At 39.0% G+C, this 22565-nt stretch overlaps 1 protein-coding gene across 2 annotated transcripts in view; it reads left to right on the top strand.

Annotated features, from left to right (window-relative positions):
- The first annotated feature begins 4796 nt into the window (after window positions 1-4796).
- Window positions 4797-22565, top strand: part of SEC61A2 (SEC61 translocon subunit alpha 2) — a 30023-nt gene continuing 12254 nt past the window's right edge. For both annotated transcript variants that reach the window (XM_032837791.1, XM_032837792.1), the window contains exons 1-6: window positions 4797-4918; window positions 7003-7070; window positions 8139-8204; window positions 15187-15265; window positions 19509-19640; window positions 19764-19873. In XM_032837791.1, coding sequence (XP_032693682.1) covers window positions 4912-4918; window positions 7003-7070; window positions 8139-8204; window positions 15187-15265; window positions 19509-19640; window positions 19764-19873 — 462 coding nt within the window. In that variant the 5' untranslated portion in view covers window positions 4797-4911. The remainder of the gene's footprint in view (window positions 4919-7002; window positions 7071-8138; window positions 8205-15186; window positions 15266-19508; window positions 19641-19763; window positions 19874-22565) is intronic.

Genomic DNA, 22565 nt, shown 5'->3' with positions numbered 1-22565 from the left:
AGATCTGAGTGAGTTGTAGAACCAGTGCCTTACCCAGACTTTTTCAGACCATGTTTTCTAATTAACTATATATGCCCAGGAAAGTCTCTTTAATTTGAATTTACAGGATTTACCTGCAGATCACCTGGACATGACTTCTCAATTTGCTTGGTGTGTGTCACTTTCATTAATTTTACCATTCTTTATTCAGAGTCCTGTGACTACCAGTATTTTCATTTTATGTGATCTCAGGGGCTGCTTTCCAGCCGCGGTGAGAAATGTTTCACCAAATGCTGGAGCAAAGCTATGCTAGTCCTGATGGATGTTCTTCAGAAGAGCTGTTTTCACCCACTGACCTTAAATATCCATCCCATTACAAAGGACTCGGGATGTATCATCTTTTTGCACAGTATTATTAAGGAGTTTTAGCTATCATGAAATTGTTTGTCATCATATCTTTTTTCCCCCTAAATTCTTATTGCAGTGATATCTTAATATTTTTGATTGACTTTCGGTGTCTGATATGGGGATTTCAGCTCCTGGTTAGTCAGTCTTGCTGCTAAAAGGGTATGATGAAGTGATGTTCATTTGTGGTGTTTAAGGAGGATTTTAACTTTAACACTGAAAACTTCCAAGCACCAAGTTCTTAGGGGTTTACGGAGATCACCAGCCCATTGCATTACCTCTGAAACTTCATGGAAGCTTAACTCCAGAGCAGCAAGCTGTGTAGCTTAATGTCAGTTGGTGCTTCAGGGGCTCTGCCATCTTCCATTCTGGTGCTATGACAGTTTTTCTTCTAAATAATGGAGGAAGTGCTGGGGCACTGGAATGGCCTCTCCCTTTTTTGGCGAGTGGTAAAGTCTTTCACAATCAACATGTTGTTTGGGCCACAGGAGTAGATTTGCAGTTCACATCTTCAGTGTATGCATTAGTGTGTTGATTTAATATTTCTGTAATATTCACAGCCCTTTTATTCCTATGCACCTTAATGCTTCCTTCCTGTGTCAAGCCTTATAAATCATGTAACTCGGTGCCACGCATGTAAATCGGTACAATTACAAAGTCTATCTAATAAAAACGGTTATCAGTGTTGTATACTGAACTAGAAAAACATGAAAGGCCTGTCATTTTTTTCAGATCTCTTGGTTTCTTGAGTTAAAAATTCCAAAGTTGAAGCACAAAATGAGATGGAAAACTAGGGTTCTTTTTTTTGTTTTGTTTTTTAGAAGTTTAGATTTCTTCTAATTTCTCTGGTATCTTATTATGTCTTCACCACCATGAACCATGAAATTGTCTTCTAAAAAAAAAATGTGTCTTCTGTATCTTAACCTTCTTACTCTCAATCACTGTTGCAACACGGGTGAGCATTTTTAATTACGTTGTAGGAAAGGACCAAACCAAATACTCCCATAATAAAGTATGGGATAAAAAATCATAGCAAAATTAATAAAAAACCTTTATTGTATTCCTCTGGGAAATTTGATAATGTGATATTTGTATCCCATTTATATCTATGTTAATTTCATATTCAATGAAGAATAGAGCTCAAATTGGGTATTCATTGAAGAGAAGTATTAACAACCGAGAAAAAAATGTTGATATTGTCTAAAGTGACATATTCTTAGTAAAATAAAATTTTCTTCTTTAAGAACCATTTGCTCCATTTTTGTATACTCATATTATTTAGAAAATATTCTTAAGCGTAACTTCTTTTAGCCTGACTGTATTACTTCTGAAGTTTTGTTTTTTTTTTAATTCCTTGACTGACAATAGAAATAGTGTCCATTTTACAAAAGCGAGGAAATGCAGTTTAAAGAAATTAGGGGTTCCACAGGAGGGAAGTTACAGATGAGAATCAAGACTTGAATCTTGAAGTTCCAAAAGCTTCACCTCCATTTCCCTTGGATATACTTGGATATTTGCTTTTCACCTTCAGCTTCTAAGTTTCATGTTAAAACCATGACATTTGGGGGAAATTTGGACAAAATGTTTTTAAATCCTCAATATTTACAACCTACTATTAATTCAAATAAACAACTCCTAAATTACTCAGTGGGAGTAATAACTCATCGTCATGTTTGTATTTAAATCTGATAAAGTAGTCTAAAGCAGACTGTTATTTCCCCATTGCCATTTGCAAAATCAGTTAATCTTAGAAAACTTTTAATAAAAGTATGTTCCTTTAGTGTTATTTCCCTGTGTCTTCTCTGAGTCATGTGGAGAATCAACCATAATTGAACAAAAGTGAGAAATGACCCTCTAAGAGTAGGATAGTATTTCCCCAGTAGTTTATTGGACACTTACTGCATATATGGTGTTGTTCGAGACATTAGAAATACATGAGAGTAAAATGGAAAATGGGTTGCTATTTGTCCTCAGTGGACTAACTATCTATTTGAGATGACAATGCATTTTACACATAGATATGTTCTTGTTGAGTGTGCTAAAACAGTGTGGGAGGTCAAGGTAGAGTGATACTGCTGATAGATGTAGATTAATTGGCATATTGTAGTCACATGAGGACAAGTCCTGGGTAGCATGTAGTAGAAAGACTGAAGAATGTTGGAAGGATAATTCACAACAGTTATCTAACATGTCAGAGCTTATCCCCAGGTTCTTTTACTTGAAACATGGAGCTGTCCCAGAAAGAGGAAGTAAAGAGAAGTGGAGGCAACTCTTCTTCTGTCAATTAAGCTTTCATTTTAGTGCATCTTTATTGAAAGGATATTATATGTGTGACATTAGCTCACGGTGTAGGGCCAAAACTGTGTGCAAGCCAACCATTTGCCAGTCACCATAGATGATACAAAAATTACGTTTCTGCCATCTAGAAGTTTATGGATAGTAGGAGAGCTTAGAGAAGTATAAAAATGACTAGTACAGAGTAGAGTGAGACAAGAATGAAGTCATAGGATGGGAAGTTATAACTCTGGCAAACTGTTTTCCCAAAGCGGCTAGAGCAGTATTTTGCTTCACCTGCCCTTCCAGAACCTTGCCACAACTTCACCTAGAGGCAGAGTCTGTTTTTCTTCTCTCTTGAGATTGAACAGGCATTTGTGGCTGCCTCTACCAATATAATGCACTGAAAGTGATGCTGGGTCATTAACAAGAACATTCCCTTGGTACCCAGTGGCCATGTTTTGAGGAAGCCCAGGCAAAATGAAGGAGCCCTGTGGAGATGTTGAAGCTGACAGGCAGCCACAAATGCTGGGCTTGTGAGTGAGAGAGCCCTCTGCTCATTCAAGTCTCCAGTCTTGGAGCTGTCCCAGATGACCCCAAGTGGAGCAGAGTTCTGTGCATGCCCAGCCTACGTGTGTGTGTGTGTGTGTGTGTGTGTGTGTGTGTGTGTGTGTGTTTTCAAAGATAAACAATGCCTCACACCAGGTAAAGTGGTCAGGACAGATTTTAATCAGCAGTATATTATTGCAGTAGAAAAAGAGTCCAGCATGAACTGAACTCAACTTTGATTTGTACAGAGGGGACTGGAAATCTAAAGCAAAAACGACAGAACAAGGAGCAGGTGGGTGGGGCTCAGAGTCAGGAAGTGAAAAAATGACAAAAAGCTTGAAGGAAGAGGGATTTGTCCATGTGACACCAATCTGGGTTTGTTAATTGGTGCTTATGAAAGTTAGGCTCCTACCTTCCACAGAGGCTAGAAGACAGAATTAGTATCTTCAGGTGTTGGAACAAAGGGTAAATTCTTCGGGCAGTTTTGAGTTTTCACAGGTAGATTCTTTGAGGGAGGGCTAGGGTCACTTTCGGGACGGAGCTGTTAATCTCTGTTTAAGTCTTTATAGGACCGGGTAAAGCTTAGTGAAGAAAGGGCTCACAGGAGCCTGGCTGGAGTTTGGTCAAGGAGAAAATCAACTTTTCTCTGTCTCTCTCAAACACACATGAATCATTGGTTTCCTTCTTGGATGCAGATGAAGTCTTAGGACAAATCATTGGATTTGGTGTTTATGGGTCATTAGTGAACTTTGAAATAGCTTGTTTCATTAGAAGTTAGAGCAGAAGTTACAGTAGGGGTTTAAAATTGACTTAGGAGAATACATTTGAGGGCCTTCTGTGTGTCAGTCTCATCCTCTAATTTTCACACCTGTAGTACGTGTCTATTATCCTTATCTTACTGATGTACCTCAGGTTAATTGCCCAAAGCCATTCAGAAGAAATTAAAATGCAGGCTGATTTCTTTTTTCTTTTCTTTTTTTTTTTTTTTTATTAACATACAGTGTATTATTTGCTTCAGGGGTACAGGTTGCAGGCTGATTTCTAAAGACTGATTTCCCTTATGCCACGCTGTCCAAGAAGGGATAAGGGGGGACAAAACGCTGATCTTCGTCTATCAGAGAAGCTGAAGAAGGAGCACACGTAATAGTGGGGAGTTCATAAGCTATTAATTATAGACAGATTATCACAAGATTTTTGACAACTTCCACGAAGTTCCGATAAGGCAGGAGCAAAAAAAAAGGGCTGTAAGGGTCACACTCAGGGATGCAACTCTGGCCCGCGACCCTCGGGCGGCCGCTTTGGCCGGGTCCTGGCCTGGGAGGCCGGGACCGGACTAGGGAGGTCGAGGAAGGGGGTATTGCTCGACAGTGAGCTCGGAGAAGAGCTCAGACAGGAGAGAGCCTGGCCGCTGCAATCCTGCCAAGGCTCCTGAACTCCGCTGCGGAGCTGGAGCACGCCCACTGGCGCGCTGGCGGTGACCATGGCAACGCGCTGACGTCCGCGGAGCCGGCTGCCAACTGCCGGGCGCTCGCCGGGGGGGCGGGGCCGGGCGGGGCGGGCGCGCGGGTCACGTGGCGCGGGGCGGAGCCTGCGCAGGGCCGGCCAGGAGCGCGTCGGGAGCCGGCGGCGAGACCCGAGCCGTGGGACCCGAGCGAAGGCAGTGCCTAGGCCGCCGTGCCCCGCCGGGCCGCCCCAGCCACCGCCATGGGCAGTGAGTAGCGGCGGCGCAGCACTCGCTGGGCTGCCGGCCTCCACGGGCTGCGGGCGGCGGGGCGGGCGCCTGGCCGGGGTCGCCCAGCCTGGGGGCCGGAGGGAGAGGCGCGGGCCGCGCCGGGCTGCTGCGGAGGGCGCGGGCCGGGGGCCTCCTCCGAGGCTCCTTCGGCGGTGCGGCCTTTTCCGAGCCGCCTGCGGGGTCTGGGGCCCGGAGGCCCGGGGTTTGCGCTCGCTAGGTGGCGGGGAGCGGAAGACGGAGAGGGGAAGCCATTGGTTTTGGGGGCGGGGAGTTAAGGAACCGAGCGAAACCTGGACCACTTCTAATTTTTCAGGAGCTTAGGAAGCTCACATTTTTATTTCCAAGTCACCCTTCCTTGGCACGTTAGTGTGATGAATAAAGCTCTCTGACTTGTTGGATTTTTTTTTTTTTTTAAAGTGATGCACGGCATGTATTTTAGGGGAGGAAGAAAGTGCGATTGGCAGCATAGCGTTTTCCCTAAAATTTTCATTTCAGTTATTTTCTAGCGTTGACTGAAAACTCACTGTGTGTGAGGTTGTATAAGCCTTAGGGACAAGGCCTTGAATTCTGGGGATCTTTGAGGGCTATCTCCTGAACATTCAACGCCCCGTGCATTCACGCATATACTTACATAGCTGTTGCTGATGTTTGTTGGATGAATGGTTAAGTGCAAACCTGAGCGGTGCATCCACTGGCCAACTAGTGAACATTTAGGAAGGAAATAGAGGAGACCCCTGACCTTGAATTTACATTTTAATCGGTGACATTCTGCAACGCAAGAATAGACAAGTGGCCGACAGAAGCATTGCTTGAGCAGGAGCTCTCCAACACCAGTGATGGGACGATGCCAAGAAATCTGGGAGGGTGATTTGGATTGAGGTGGGACGGAAAGAGGGATAAAGGAGTCTAGGAAGTTTCCTGATGTGGTTGATAATTTGTGTTGCATTAGAGAAGAAAGCTTCTATCATTCACATTTTCCAAATAGTCCAAAATGGCACTTGGGCAATGAGTATCTGCCTGTGGGAATTTCTGAGTTCTGTCAAATGTCAGCGACTGCCATCATTTTGAGAAGTTTCATGAGAAGATTATATAGTCAGCTTTTAGCTCACTATGAGAGTGTAATTAGTTAGGTCAGTTTTAAAACAATTTCATGATGTTAGGATACAGACTGCAGTCTCTGTAGGAGATGATGATCATAACTAATACTGCCTTCTTGTGTTTCTGCACATTACAGACGCTGGCAAAGACTGAGAGAATATCATCTTCATTCTCCAGTTCTTTGGCAGGAATTGACTTAAGCTATGCCAGAATATAGTGTCTATCCTTAAAGAACCTTGGTTTGTCTTACTTTGATATGTTATAAGTTATCTGGAAAAGCAGTACTTTCTCATGAAATGTCATGGTCATTTTCTGGGCTGATTATCATCCATACACAAGTACTTTGAGATCATTATGTGGGAGAGCAACCAAGCAAGGAAGGTTGATGTAAGTGAAATGAAATAGAGATTGTATACTTAAAAACAAAAACAAAACACACAAAACTCTATGTAGAAGGTGAATCCATAATCTTTCTCACTTATGCATTTCAGCATCTTTTAATCTAAATTAGGTCAGTTCTGCAGTTTCAGCACATTTCCTCTTGCATTTCTCCTCTGATACATCTGATTTTCTTCTATAGTGCATTGTCATGTGGGTAATGTAGTAGACTGCATTCTCTTGCTCTTTCTTTCTTTCTTTCTTTCTTAATGTAGTGATGCTTATGAGAGTATTCCTTTTCTGTATATATAAAAGGGCTGGATACCAACCTGAGGAAGCAAAATCATGGCACAAGGGTATTTGCATTTGCTTCTATGGAGTAAACCCTTAAAACTTTTGGATTCTTTTGTCCCTTAATTATTTCTCTTCCCTGATATATTTGAAATGGAGAGCACTGTGATTACTTTGGAGGTGGGAATGGGATGAATTTTCATTAAAAGTTAGAGGATGTTTGTATTTGTTTCTATAAAAAGGTACATCTCTTTTTAAAAACTTTGTAACAGATGTTCTTTTTTCTCTCTTTACAGTCAAATTTTTAGAAGTTATCAAACCTTTCTGTGCAGTTCTACCAGAAATTCAGAAACCTGAAAGGAAAGTAAGTATAACATATTGGTAATATAGAGGGTAGCTAAATGACTTACTCTACTCAACTAGCAAGATTGATTTACTGTCCCCAACCCTTTTCTGGTATATTTGGAGAAATAAAACTGTTCTTCCTTGCAAGAGGTGCAAAGTAAGTAACACTAGTTTAAACCAGTTTAGATGGGTTATCCTCTGTTTTTTAAAAAGGACTGTTCTTTAAGTTGGGACATTTCCAAACCAAGTGTTTCTCTGGCCTATGTGTTAGATAAGATATTCTATCTCTAGGGACCCACTGCACTATGAATGACTCAGTCTGCTGGGTCCCTTTTGATGAGACAGTTGTTTTACCTAAATGATTTACAGTTTTGCAAGTATATGCCTCCCATTTCTTGATCATTCAATACATGGAAGAATCACAGAAATGCATTCAGAAAATAATATGACTGCATCAAATTATTCTTCAATCCTTGTGCACTTTTGGAACTCAGGTATTTAAATTCAGTAATACTGTTAGTCCCAAACTGGCCAATTCCCTGACAGTCCTCTTCTGTGCTTTTGATATCTCACAAAACTAACAGAAATAGGTGTGTGAAACTTTTGTTAAACTTACTGTTTTATTTAGAAGTGTATTTCTTTCTTTTTTTTTTTTTTATGGCTATGTGGTTTTAAAAATAGTTGTTTCAGTTACATGTTAGGCATCCCGAGAAGCTCTAGCTTTTCATATTCCATAAGATATTCGTATAATATTATCATGGGCAGTCCCTGCTTCACACAATGCTGTGTTAACTGAAATACGTGCATACTGGATCTGTGTTTTGCTTTTTATCCTTTTTGGTTTTCAGTTAATGTAGTACAGGGTGTTGAGGCCTGCCTGTATTTAATTTACTTAATTCTCGGAAAAGTAAAGAAGGTATGTTTGAAAAGTTGAGCTGTTTGCTTTAGCTGATACTAACTAGGTGAGAGTATTTTAATAGTAAATAATTGGAGCCTGCCATGATGCAGAATGTTATGCTTTAATGTGGAATTTTGCTTTGTATTTGCTGTTTCTTGGTTTTGATTGATCATTCTTATTTTGTTGTAGATCCAGTTTAGGGAGAAGGTACTATGGACTGCCATAACTCTCTTCATTTTCTTAGTATGTTGTCAGGTATGTAACCAAAATATTAATTAAATGTCTATGCTGTAGTTGGAGGGTTTTGATTGGTTATAGTTTGAGAAAATTTATTTTAGTTAAAATAATAGATAAATATAAATAGATTAAGTAGATAAAGCCTGAAATATTTTGAGCATTGTTATTTTTAATCTGAGTTGATGGTGAAAATGGTTATCTTGTCCTACTGTGTATTCTTTTTTTTTTTTTTTTTAATTTTATTTATTTATTTATTTATTTGACAGAGAGAGAGAGAGAGCACAAGTAGACAGAGAGGCAGGCAGAGAGAGGGGGAAGCAGGCTCACTGCCGAGCAGAGAACCCGATGCGGGGCTCGATCCCAGGACCCTGAGATCATGACCTGAGCCGAAGGCAGAGGCTTAACCCACTGAGCCACCCAGGTGCCCCTCTTTTTTTTTTTTTTAATTAGTGGGTTTGAACATATTTTTTCTTTTTTTCCCTTAGTGTGCAGTTAATGATCTTTACCCATTTTTTTCTTGAGGTTTTTTTGTATAAAGACAGATTTTTATATATAAAAGCATTAAACCTTTGACATATACATTGCAAATTTTTTTTCTATTTTGTTGGCCTTTAATCATGTTGTAAATAGCATGTATTAATTTAAAAATCTCAAAAAGTCAAATTCTAGAACCCCAGTGATATACTGTATTTATAAATAGATAAAATTCATTGATGCTTTTTATTAGTATTTTGCAGAGATTAAGTTCACAGAATGAGGGTAAAATGTGACCTGTCCCCATCACAAGATTGTTGAGAGGATTAAACTAGATGCTTTAGGTGCAAGTTTTTTGAGGATGGGGAGCCTGGGTGGCTCAGTGGGTTAAAACCTCTGCCTTTGGCTAGGGTCATGATCTCAGGGTCCTAGGGTTGAGCCCTGCATGGGGCTTTCTGCTCAGCAGGGAGCCTGCTTCCTCCTCTCTCTGCCTTCCTCTCTGCACTACTTGTGATTTTTCTCTCTGTCAAATAAATAAAATCTTAAAAAAAAATTAAAAAAAGAGCTATTGAAAATACATAAAAAAGGGGCACCTGGGTGGCTCAGTGGGTTGAAGCCTCTGCCTTCAGCTCAGGTCATGATCCCAGGGTCCTGGGATGGAGCCCCGCATTGCATCGCATTGGGCTCTCTGCTCAGCAGGGAGCCTGCTTCCCTTTCTCTCTCTCTGCCTGCCTCTCTGCCTGCTTATGATATCTGTCTGTTAAATAAATTAAAAAAAAAAAAGAAAATACATAAAAGGAAGTATAAAAAATTATATTAGGAAGGAGTAGAGCAGATTAAGCCCATAGTCTGGGGAAAAGCCAAATGTATTTTTTTTGAAGAGTGAAATAATTTGGTCATCAAGATATTTTACTGCTGTACTTAGTTTAAAATTGTTTTGGGTGGTCAGGGAGAGAGAACCTTTTTTTTTAAGATTTTATTTATTTGAGAGAGAGGGAGAATGAGAAAGCTTGAGTGGAGGGAGGGTCAGAGGAAGAAGCGGACCCCCTGCTAAGCAGGGAGCCCCATGCCAAACTGGGGACTTGATCTGAAACTCTGGGATCATGACCTGAGCCGAAGGCAGTGGCTTAACCAACTGAGCCACCCAGGCGCCTGAGAACTTTTTTTAAATACGGAAAAGTAGAGAGGAAAAAAAAGAATAATCATCCATGGGCGCCTGGATGGCTCAGTGGGTTAAGCTGCTGCCTTCGGCTCAGGTCATGATCTCAGGGTCCTGGGATCGAGTCCCGCATCGGGCTCTCTGCTCAGCAGGGAGCCTGCTTCCCTCTCTCTCTCTCTGTCTACTTGTGATCTCTCTCTGTCAAATCAATAAATAAAATCTTAAAAAAAAAAAAAAGAATAATCATCCATATTTTTATCAGTTACTTTTAACATCTTAGAAATTCCCCTCCCCTCCATAAAAAAATTAGATTTATAAAGGTATAATTTATGTATGGTAAAATACACTTATTTTTTAAGTGTACATTTTGAAGAGTTTTGACAAATGTAGACACCCACATACCTGCTACCTCAGGGGATACAGAACATTCTGTCACTCCAGAAAGTTCTGTGTAATCTCTTAGTCAGTCTCCCAACTCACCCCCAGTGTCAGGCAAGCACTGATCTGCTTTCTGTTCCTATAATTTGATTTGTTTTTTTTAGAATTTCATCTAAGTGGGATCATGCAGTATCATTCCTTAGCTCTGGCTTTATCATGAGTATTTTGAGATTTGTCCCTGTGTTTGGTAGAGCAGTAATTCATCCTTCTTATTTCTGCTAGATGACTGTACAGAATTTGTTCATCTGTTCACTTGCTGTTGGACATTTGTGTTGTTTCCAAGTTTTGTCTATAATAAAGTTGCTGTGACCATTCCTGGGCAAGACTTCCTGTGAATATTTGTTTTCATTTCTCTTGGGTGAATACCTAGGAGTAGAATTGGTGGGTTGTATGGTAATTACATGTTCAGTCTTATAAGAAATTGTCAAACTTTTTTTCTAAGTGATTGCTCCATTTTTTATTTTCATCAGGCACGTATAGGAGTTCCAGTTTCTCCCCTTCCTTGCCTGCCCTTCCTGTTGTTGAGCATTTTAGTATTAGTCATTCTAATGGGTGTGGTTTTTAATTTGCATTTCCCTAGTAAATGATATTGAGCAATTTTTTCATGTACTTATAGGGCATTGGTTTATCTTTGTGAAGTGTCTTTTTCCAATCTTTTGCTCATGAAAACTTTTTATTATTATCTCATTGAATTATATGCATTTTTAAAGGATTTTTAAAAATTTGAGAGACAGAGAGTAAGCACAAGCCAGGAGGGCGGGGGGCGGGGGTGGGCAGGTGGAGAGGGAGGAACAGAGAGAGAGGGAGAAGCAGACTCCCTGCTGAGCAGAGAGCCTGATGTGGGGCTCGATCCTAGCACCCTGAGATCATGACCTGAGCTGAAGGCAGATGCTTAACTGAGCCACCCAGGTGCCCCGAATTATATGCCTTTTAAAATATTTTCTGCATACAGGTCCTTCATCAGGTAAATGTACTATGACTATGTTTTCCTAGTATATGGCTTGCCTTTTCATTTTCTTCGTATCTGTGAAGAGCAAAAATCCTTCCTTTGGAAATTTAGGGACTTTTTTCTTTGATGGTTCATGGTTTTTGTTTTCTTATCTTCTAAGGTTGTGAAGATTTTCTCCTGTATTCTTCCAAATATTTTATAGTCTTGGCTTATATATCTTGGTCTGTGATCGAGTCCAAGTTAATTTTTGTGTATGGTGTAAGTAAGGTTTGGGTTCATTTTTTTCTGTTTGGATAGCCAGAAAAGGCTCTTCTTTCTCCATTGAGTTACTTTGGCATCTTTGTTGAAAATCAGTTAACTGTTTAAGTGTGGATATATTTTTATACTCTGTTTTTTTCCATTCATGTATATTCCATTGTTATGGTCACACTGTTTGATTACCGTAGCTTTATATAAAGTCCTGTAATCAGGTTGTAAAAGTCTTTCAACTTTGTTTTTCCTTTTCACAATGGTTTTTGATTATTCTAGGTTTTTCATATTTCTGTATAGATTTTAGAATCACCTTGTCAGTTTCTATAGCTGGGATTATGATTTGTATTGCTTTGAATTTATAGATAAATTTAGAAAAAAATTACCTTCTTGACAATATTGAATTTTCTAATCCAAGGGTCAGCCAGCAAACATTGTTCTGTGAAGGGCTCGGTAGTAAATATTTTAAGCTTGGCTGCTAGAACCCAAGACCCGTAGGAACTGTGTTGCTCAAAAAGTGTGGTATTTCTCATGACTGTTTCATGCAATAAATTAGTTTATGTATTTTATGTTACTTTTTTTTTTTCCTGCAGTATAATTGCATAGTTGCCAAAGTGTGTTTTATGTCTTTCTCATGTTTAGCCAGTTCTGCCCAGTGCTGGTAATTTCTTGAATCTCTTTCCATTGAATTTCAGACAGGTTTATTTTCCCTTCCTAGACACAGTTAAGGGGCTTGGGGTCTCCAGTTTCACCGAATTTTCTTTAGTTGGAGGGAATGGTGGGAGGTGAGATAAGCAGTGATAAGTGCAATAATTACTACGTGGGCCTGGCTGTCTTCTCTCCCGAAGTGGTTCTCATCAGGTGATTGAACAGGCTGTTCCATTCCTGACCTCAGATCATTCCCTCATTCCCAACTCATGGTGACCCTGTAATTGTCACCAGAAGAGAGTCCCATTGCTGACTTCTCTCATCTTTCATCCCAGCTGCTGTTTCTAGTCCCTTTAACCAAAGGAGACAAAAAGATAAGGCTATCTGTGCAGCCTGCTCCGCTCCAGGTTTGGAATGTTGTGGGAATTGTGAGGATTTTGTTGCCTTCCCATTGTGATGGCTGGAGCAGCCTCATGCTGGGCTCTCTGCTTCTCAGTTGTCTGCACTTTTCTCACCCCCATGACCACCAGTGCTTCAAGTTCATGATCCCTTTTCTTCTTAGGCTACTTCATGGATTTTTTATTCTTTTTCCTTAGGTTTTTTTTTTTTTTTTTTTTTTTTTTTTAAAGTAGTCTCCATATCCAGCATGGAACCCAGTGTGGAACTTGATTTCACGACCCTAAATTAGTTTCAGGACCTGAGCTGAGATTGAGTCAGATGCTCAACTGACAGAGCTACCCAGGCACCCCTTTTTTTGTTAGCTTTTTTCACTCTTGTTAGCTTCTACTATTTTACATGTTTAAAAAAGTGTGTTTTCTTATGCATGGGGGAGTTGCTGCTCAACTATTGTTGTACGTAAACCCATAGCTATTGGTTTTACTGAGAGGAATAAAATCAGACATGGAGTTTAATAATCCAGTTGTCTTCAGGAAAGGAGGGAATGCCATTACTTAGGGCAGGTTGGCTGACTTTTTCTTGTTCATTGTCCCACAAATCATCTAATTGTGGAGGTAATGGCCATCTCTATCAGGTGCAATTAAGCAAAGTAATTTGACTGATTGACCTCTCTCCCACTTATGAAAGATTGTGATGTGGACTGTCCTGTAGTGTTAATTGGTTCTTATACACTAACTTCCTTCCTCCCTGTCTCTCACATTATCTGAAGAGTATCTGCAGCATTAGGGGAAATAAAATATCCATGCTTCTTGCTTCACCAGCTTTGCTACCCAGCTAATAAATCCAGATGCCCAGAAAGGGTGAGGTTGACCAGATGGATTGTTCAGAATTGTTGGCAGCATCTTTTGCAACTTGAAAAAAAAAAAAATCAGCTTTGTGTAAAGAAGGTTTTTGAAATTGGAAATGTATTTTTCTTTGTGTCTGATCCCTGCATGGTAAGGGAAGAGGTATGACCAGGAGCTGTATCCTGAACATCGGTCATATAATAGGAAACATTCTGAAGTGAAGAGTTTCTTTTTCTTTTTTTTTCCCGATGAAAAAGTACTATGTACTTATTACAGAAAATCTGATAAATGCTGAGAAGAATAAAGAAAAAGTCAGCCTAGGGGCGCCTGGGTGGCTCAGTGGGTTAAGCCGCTGCCTTCGGCTCAGGTCATGGTCTCGGGGTCCTGGGATCGAGCCCCACATCGGGCTCTCTGCTCCGCAGGGAGCCTGCTTCCGCCTCACTCTCTGCCTGCTCCTCTGCCTACTTGTGATCTCTCTCTCTCTCTCTGTGTCAAATAAATAAATAAAATATTTAAAAAAAAAAAAAAAAGTCAGCCTTAATCCTACCAGCTACAGATAATTACTTTTCAGGATTTTAAATATTTACACTTAGTTTTATCTTTTACACATATTTTTACAGTATCAAACTTCCATTTATATAATTCTGTACCTTTTTTTTTTTTATAGCAGGGTTTCTCAACAATGGCACTGAATTTTAGGCCCGGTTAATTCTTTGTTGTGGGGTCATTGTAGGATGTTTAGCAGCATCCCTGACCTCTATCCACGAGGTGCAGTAGCATTTCCCTTCAAGTTGTGACACCCAAAAATGTCTTTGGATAGTGCCAGATATCCTCTGGGGGGCAGAATTGCCCCAATTTGATAACCATAGTGTCATACTTGGTATTAAAACATAAGCACTTCTTTATGCTGTTACAAGCTTCTTTAAGCTTCTTTTTAGTGGCTGCATAATATTCACACACACACACATATATAAAAAAACCTTGAGTCTAACATTGGAGTGTGACTGTGGCTGTCATTAGTACCCATAGCTTAGCAAAATTATTCTATGACTGGGTGGATATATCCTGTAATTTACTGATAGGGGTATTTTTTAATTGTAAAAAAAATAACATAAAATTTACCATCTTAGCCATTTTTTTTTAAAGATTTTATTTATTTATTTTACAGAGAGAGAGAGATCACAAGTAGGCAGAGAGGCAGGATGAGAGAGTGGGGGAAGCAGGCTCCCTGCTGAGCAGAGAGCCTGATTTGGGGCTTGATCTCAGGACCCTGAGGGCGACCCAGGGCCGAAGGCAGAGGCTTTAACCCACTGAGCCACCCAGGCGCCCCCATCTTAGCCATTTCTAAGCATACAGTTCAGTAGTGTTAAGTGTATTCACACTGTTATGCAACAAATCTTCATCCTGATAGGTGTGTTTACTAGTAGATTTGTGTAAGTAGTGATTTCTGTTGTTTTTATTTTTGTTAAAAAAAACCTTTCATTTTAGGACAGCTGGGTGGCTCAGTTGGTTAAGCCACTGCCTTTGGCTCAAGTCATGATTCCCAGGGTCCTGGGATCAAGCCCTACATCCGGCTCCCTGCTCAGCAGAGAGCCTGCTTCTCCTTCTCCCTCTGCCTGCTGCTCTGCCTGCTTGTGCTCTCTCTCTCTGTCAAAATAAATAAAATCTTTAAAAAAAACCCCAAAACTTTGCTTTTAGGGTTCACTTGTTTTGTTACAGAACATGAGAAGTAGTGTTTTTTTTTTCTTCTAAGTATTACAAACATTAAGTAATTGAGTTGTGAATTAAGTTCCAACTTAATTTATGTAATGCATTTTTAAAAACTTTTATGTAATATTATAGATACCACTGTTTGGAATAATGTCATCAGATTCTGCAGATCCTTTCTACTGGATGAGAGTTATTCTTGCATCTAACAGAGGTATGTACTTCTTTTTTGGTTGTTTGTTTGTTTGTTTGCCTCCATACTGGGTATTAGTACTGACATCAAGTAGATGTGAAAATGTGGAAACAACTATTTTGATGTCTACAGGGGTGGGGAGAGTATGGTAAAAGAAACCCGTTGCCTAGGAGAAGGGACCAACACATAAATACTTAAAAATCTCTGTATATATTGTAATAATAGAAATATTTACAGAGTATAGATGTACAACAGAGAATGGAGTGATAACACTGTCAGGAGCTTTGGTCCTCCATCCTTTTATGGGTCATATTTTCTTTGAGACTCTAATTAAAATTTTTTTGGTACAGTATTACTTTATTTAATTTAAATTCAATTAGCCAAGGTATAGTACATCATTAGTTTTTGATAAAATGTTCAATGACTCATTAGTTGAATCTAACTCTATTAAATTTATGTATACTTTCCCAAGAAAAATTCACATATACTCACACGCACAGATTTTACATAAAACCTTTTGAGCTTCATGACCCTCTGAAGTCTGGTCCTTGCGTTTCGCATGGGCCTGAAAGACCCTGATCTGCAGTGTCAGAGGAGACAATACTGGTAGCATTTGAATTGGAATTCAGTATGTGAAGGAAGCGATGGGAGAGGGAAGGCTGATCTAAAAGCCCTTGTGTGTAAAGCAGTGGCTAAAGAGATAGGTAGGTACTGGATCATGAGGGCTTTGTTGGTAATTTTTTTAGATTAAAATAGAAATAATGGTTAATCATTAAAAAAATGCACCAAAATTTGTATGCAGTTTTATATAAAGCTGAAAATGAAAGTCTTGCATCTCAGGGATAACTCCTGGGAAGATAATAGATTGGTGAATACATATCCAGACTTTTTCTCTGAATATATATTCACATATACAAATTTATATTTACTTGACCCTTGAACAATACAGGTTTGAACTGTGTGGGTCCAGTTATATATGGATTTAAAAAAAATAAATACAGTGTAGTGCTATAAATGTATTTTCTCTTCCTTAGGACATTTTTCATAACATTTGCTTTTCTAGCTTGCTTACTTACTAGTATATAACACTCACATAATATAAAAAATATGTGTTAGTTGACTGTTGAGGTTATTGGTCAGGCTTCTGGTCAACAGTAAGCTATTAATAGTTAACTTTTTAGTTTGGAGGAGTCAAAAGTTATATGTGGATTTTTGACTGTATTGGGGGGGTCAGTGGCTCTAACCTCTCTGTAGTTCAAGGGTCAACTGTGCTTGTTTTTCTAAACTAAAAAATAAGATAGGGGCGCCTGGGTGGCTCAGTGGATTAAAGCCTCTGCCTTCAGCTCTGGTCATGATCCCAGGGTGCTGGGATCGAGCCCCACGTTGGGCTCTCTGCTCCGTGGAGAGCCTGCTTCCTCCTCTCTCTCTGCCTGCCTCTGCCTACTTGTAATCTGTCAAATAAATAAATAAAATCTTAAAAAAAAAAAAAGAAAAAGATAAATTATGTAACTATTCTACTTAGTGTGTTTACTCAATTTCTTGGATGAGTTATTTCAGTTAAGGGCCATATGCTATTCCATTATATGGCTCTGCCATGAATTATTTAATCATTCAGGTCTTTTTTGTGCTAGGTACTGAGATTAGAGCAGTGATTAAGACAGTGTCCCCATCATCATGGAGTTTATATTATTCTTTTTGGGGAGGTATCCTCTACATGAAGTACATTTTGGGTGAGGGGAGGGACATTTGCTCAGAGATCTACAGGACGCGAGAGGAAGGCCATGTAAAGATCTGGGGGAGGAACACTGTAGGGAATATAGCGTGTGTCCAGTCCCTGAGATGGGAGTGTGCTTAAGTTCAGGGAAGGATGTGGGGTCATTGTGGCTAGAAGAAAATAAGGAAAGGAGTAATGAGGCAGGACATTGCAGATGAGTCCAAGAGCCAGATCATAAAGGGCTTAGAGACAAAGTAAGGAGGGTACTTCAAGTGTGATTCCAGGTCGTTAGTGTCCTCTTCTGTCACACATCTAAGTTTTTCCCCCAATTTTGTATCATTTTAACCAGTGCTACCATGAATGCATCACTGTAATGCTACCTCTTATCATTTTTTAATAAAATTAATTTCTAGAAGTTTTACTGTGCAAGATACAAAAACCTAAATTTTTGATAAATAATGCTAAATTATCTTCCAAAAAGTTTGTACAATTTTATACACTCAGCAGTTGTATATGAGAATGACATTTTTCTTCCATCAGTGGATATTATTAGTCCTTTAGTCTTTGGAAGTTGGACAGGTAAAAATTGGTACCTGTTATTTAATTTGTATGTTGGTCAGCTTGAGCATCATCTTATATTTTTATTGAATATTTGACTTTTTTCTGAGTGGACTTGTTTTAAGTAATAGAAAATTACTGACCAGTTTAAACACAAAAATGGAATTTATTAGAAAGATACTGATCATTTTTTGGAATCCATAGAGGGGGTAGAACAACTAAGCCTGGGCTGGGAGAGAAAACCAGGGCAGCTTTGGATCAGCAGCAGGGACCAGGAACCTTTTCTTTGGGATTTAGCTCCCCAAATTCCTGGGTTCTTTGCTTCTTAGCTCAAAATTCCAAACTGTACGATTTACACCGGGCTCAGTCAGCTTTGGTTAGAGTTTCAGAGTTACGTAGTTCAGATTTGGGTGGGGAGGTCCTCTCCTGTACTGTCAGTATTTCCTGAGAAAGAACGTTATTGGGAGCAGCCAAATTGTGTTCTCTTTTTCCTTTTTAAATTTTGTTTACTATTGGTTTCTTCATTTTTAATTGATTTGTAAGAACTCTTTGCATATTAAAGATATGAACTCTGTCATTTGTGCTCAAATATTTTTCTTTTAACTTTTATGCTGCTTTTTTTTTTTTTTTTAAACTTCTATGCAGTGTTTTACCACATGGAAATTTTGTAGTTGTATCTAACCATAGCATGTGTCTTTTCCATTGTGGGTTCTCAAGTTTTTTTGTCATGCTTAGAAAGGCTTTTTCTCTTCCAAGATGATAAGCATATTCACTTGTAGTATTTTTGTTGTTTGTCTCATATGGTTAAATTTTCTATACGTCGGGCCTTTATTTTGATGTAAGTCATGAGGTAAGAAATAGAGGTGTGATTTTTTATAAATGGCCAGGCATTTGGTAGGTCAGTTTATCCTTTCCCTACTGATTTGAGGTACCATATTTCCTATATGAAATTGTCATTAAAATTTGACTATATTTATTCTCAGACTAGATCCATTTGAAAGTTATAAGTTTTTGTGATTTTATTTAATAAAAATGTTTACCTTCCTATTTCTGTATCTACTGGTTTTAACAATAAGAAATGTTACCTTTTACTGTTGAAGTATTTGACAAGACATGAAGAGTCCTAGAATGGAATCTTTTCTTATATTAAGGGCACCTTTTCAACATTTATAAAAGCCAGGATTTAAGGTTGTGGTATGATAGAAAGACCAGTGAAAATGTATTCTTGATGCTATAGAATTAATCATTTTACATGTTAACTTGTACACTTGGCATATTTGTTTTTCTTATTTTTCACTATAAGTACAGTATATGTTTTCCATAAAGAAAAACTTAAAAAATCAAGAGAGGCAAAAAGAAGAAAATAATCTCACTGGGTAAAAATAACCACATCTTGACAACCAGACTAAAATATAGAAAACCACTTTTCCACTGAAGTATTAACTGGAATCAAACTGTAATACTAGTTTCCAAATTTTTTATTTTGCTCTCCACTATGGCATGAACATTTTTCATGCCACTAAGTGTTCCACAACAGGAATTTAGATGACTCTCCATGTGTTTTTAGAATTTGAATTAGAAGAGTCACAGATAGTCTTAAATGTCATTTTTTATTAACTTGGTATTTAATTCTCAGGCTTGGTATGTATTTCTTGTTTTGCATTAAAATAAAATGTTCAGTGTAAGTTTTAAAAATAATGATTTGGACAGATATTTTGGAAGATATCTTTCAAAGGATTTCTTTAACATTTTAAGTTTAGAATTTACAGAAATTTACCTATTTTGGAAATAGTAATTTTGATTCAATGAGTTGTTGCAAGGTTGTGTTAATAAATGAAGTAAATAAATGTGTTAATAAATTAATGTTTAAGTAATTAAAATCTGCCTGTTAACATTTGAGCCTGTGTTTTAATAGACATAATTAAGGATTGTAACACGTGTAATCTACATTGGGTATAGGAAAGATTTACTTTTTTTCCTTCTCCTTTACAGGAACTTTAATGGAATTGGGTATCTCCCCAATTGTAACATCTGGTTTGATTATGCAGTTGTTAGCTGGAGCCAAAATCATTGAAGTTGGAGATACACCCAAAGATCGAGCTCTATTCAATGGAGCCCAGAAACGTGAGCTATTAATACAATTAAAGAGTTTTTTCCAAATTTAAGAATTTTGCAGTAAAGATGCTTTCCTAGTCTTTTTTGTCTTTGGTTGTAAGCATGTACTCCTTTTCCCCCAATTTTTGTCAGTATTTGGTATGATCATTACCATTGGGCAAGCCATTGTGTATGTCATGACGGGCATGTATGGGGATCCTGCTGAAATGGGTGCTGGCATCTGTCTCCTTATCATTATTCAGGTAAGAAATCCAATTTTTCATCTGCAAATAACAAAACAGTTTGACCCCTTTTTTTCCTTTCTAACAGTTCTTTAAGTGGTTGCTACATTAATTGTCCTCCTTTGAATTATTTAATTATAAGATTTTGATTATTGAAGTGACATATAAATTGTGTTGATATAAAAAATTAAAATTTATCTTCATAGCCTCATAGCTGCATAGTATAAGGAATTATGGATCAACTATATTTCACCAATTTTTAGATGCACATCTTTTACTTTTTGATGTCTTTGAAATCAGGATTTTTTTTTTTAAAGATTTTTATTTATTTGAGAGTGAGAGAGAGCAGGAGCAGGGGGAGGGGCAGAAGGAGAGGGAGAAGCAGAAGCAGATTCCCCGCTGAGCAGGGAGCCAAGGCAGGGCTCTATTCCAGGACCCCCGGGAACATGACCTGAGCTGAAGTCAAACACTTAAGCAACTGAGCCCCCCAGGCGCCCCCAGGGTGTTTTTTCTTACAGCTGATGGTGCCACGCATTTGCTATCAGCCAGGCAGTGGTTGTGATAGTAGTCATTGTGCGCGTATGTGTATCAGCTGCTTGGAGCTGGTCACATGTTCATTGCATCGACTGGTTGTGTGCATTGTTGGTGTAACATGTTTTTGAGATTAGTTGCTGTTTAAAATGTCTGCAAGAGTATCTGGTTTGTTATGGAACAGTCACTGTGTGTAGCTAAGACACGGAACAGGTTAGATGATAAAATCCGTGTTTAGGTCTAAAATAGCTTTTCTTATAAGTAGAAAATAAAATTTCTTTGTGATAAGTTATTGTGTCATAGTTTAATTGATGATATATTTTTTCTTTCTTAGTGGTGTATAAAATGATGGCATCATAAATATCTTACAGCCAGTAAAATACATGAACCTGATGAACCTGTATACGTATATTCTGTGGATTTTTAAAGTAGATCCTTTGGAATTGAACTTTTTTTTTTTTTAAGATTTTATTAATTTTTTTGACAGAGAGAGAGAGGGATCACAAGCAGGCAGAGAGGCAGGCGGAGAGAGAGAGAAGGGGAAGCAGGCTCCCTGCTGAGCAGAGAGCCTGATGCGGGGCTCGATCCCAGGACCCTGAGATCATGACCTGAGTTGAAGGCAGAGGCTTAACCCTGGAATTGAACTTTTAAAGGCCAATATAAAATTATCCCTGGGGGCGCCTGGGTGGCTCAGTGGGTTGGGGCCTCTGCCTTCAGCTCGGGTCGTGATCTCAGCATCCGGGGATTGAGCCCTGCATCGGGCTCTCTGCTCGGTGGGGAGCCTGCTTCCTCCTCTCTCTCTGCCTGCCTCTGTGCCTGCTTGTGATCTCTTTCTGTCCAATAGATAAACAAAATCTTTAAAAAAAAAAAATTATCCCTGTAATAACTGTCTCAGAGTTGTCAAAGTTAGAAGATACTTCTCTAATGTACAGTCCTTAGAAGTCATTTAGAGAGGCTATCCACTAAGGGATTGTACTTAAGGTACATAGTAATTATTTATGGGATTTTGAAAAGAAGTTTAATAAACACAACATCTAGAGTCCTGGTTATTTTAGAAATGCCTCTTCTTCCTCAGTCTATGGAATTAGGATTCACTTAGGAACACTTTTTTTTAATGGTCAGAGCATTAATTTCAGAAAAATATTATTATTATTATTATTATTTTTAATTTATTTGACAGACAGATCACAAGTAGGCAGAGAGGCAGGCAGAGAGAGACAGGAGGAGGCAGGCTCCCCGCCGAGCAGAGAGCCCGACGCGGGACTCGATCCCAGGACCCTGAGATCATGACCCGAGCCGAAGGCAGAGGCCCCAACCACTGAGCCACCCAGGCGCCCCTCAGAAAAATATTATTAAATAAAACTAAAATATCGGGGCGCCTGGGTGGCTCAGTGGGTTAAAGCCTCTGCCTTCAGCTCAGGTCATGATCCCAGAGTCCTGGGATCGAGTCCCGCATCGGGCTCTCTGCTTGGCGGGGAGCCTGCTTCCCTTCCTCTTTCTCTGCCTGCCTCTCTGCCTACTTGTGATCTCTGTCTGTCAAATAAATAAATAAAATCTTAAAAAAAAAAACAAAACTAAAATACCAACTTATTAATATATACATTGAGATTTCAGATTGGCATGGTTGACCATTTTTTAATGAGAAACCTTTATAAGAAGCACAATAAGATCTTGTTGTGCATTTGATTAGAGCAAATAGAATTAGGTTGTTCAAGTAGTTATTGGTGTCATTACAACAGGGAGGGCTCTTCTAACTAGATGGAAATATTTTGTCTTTTGACCAGGTAAGGAATTTTTAATGTGTTAGCAATCTTTGGTAGGTTTTTGAGCTGTAGTGTGTTCCCATAATGTCCTTACTTCTCCATAAAAAAAAAAAACTGATTGGCAAATTTATAACCTTTGAGAATTAGAGGAAGCAGTGTAGCAGTGGCTTGGGAGAGAGGAGCCTCTGAAAACTGATTTATGTGTTTCAGTGCTTAGGATCTCTCCGCGTGCTTTTGCCATTGTTGAGGATACTGATGCGTCAGTTCTTGTCCTACTTTGTTTCCTTATAGCCTTTGCTTTATACAACTTGTAGTTCAGAATAGCTCCAATTTTTATTTTTATTTTTTAAAGATTTTATTTATTTGAGTGAGAGGGAGGGAGGGAGAGAGAACGTGAGCACAAGCAGGGGGAGGGGCAG

The sequence above is a fragment of the Lontra canadensis genome, unplaced genomic scaffold, assembly GCF_010015895.1.
Source record: "Lontra canadensis isolate GAN:19392208 unplaced genomic scaffold, GSC_riverotter_1.0 scaffold100, whole genome shotgun sequence".
Lineage (NCBI taxonomy): Eukaryota > Metazoa > Chordata > Mammalia > Carnivora > Mustelidae > Lontra > Lontra canadensis.
The sequence above is the reverse complement of the archived record's forward strand: the minus strand, read 5'-3'. Positions and strand labels throughout refer to the sequence as shown.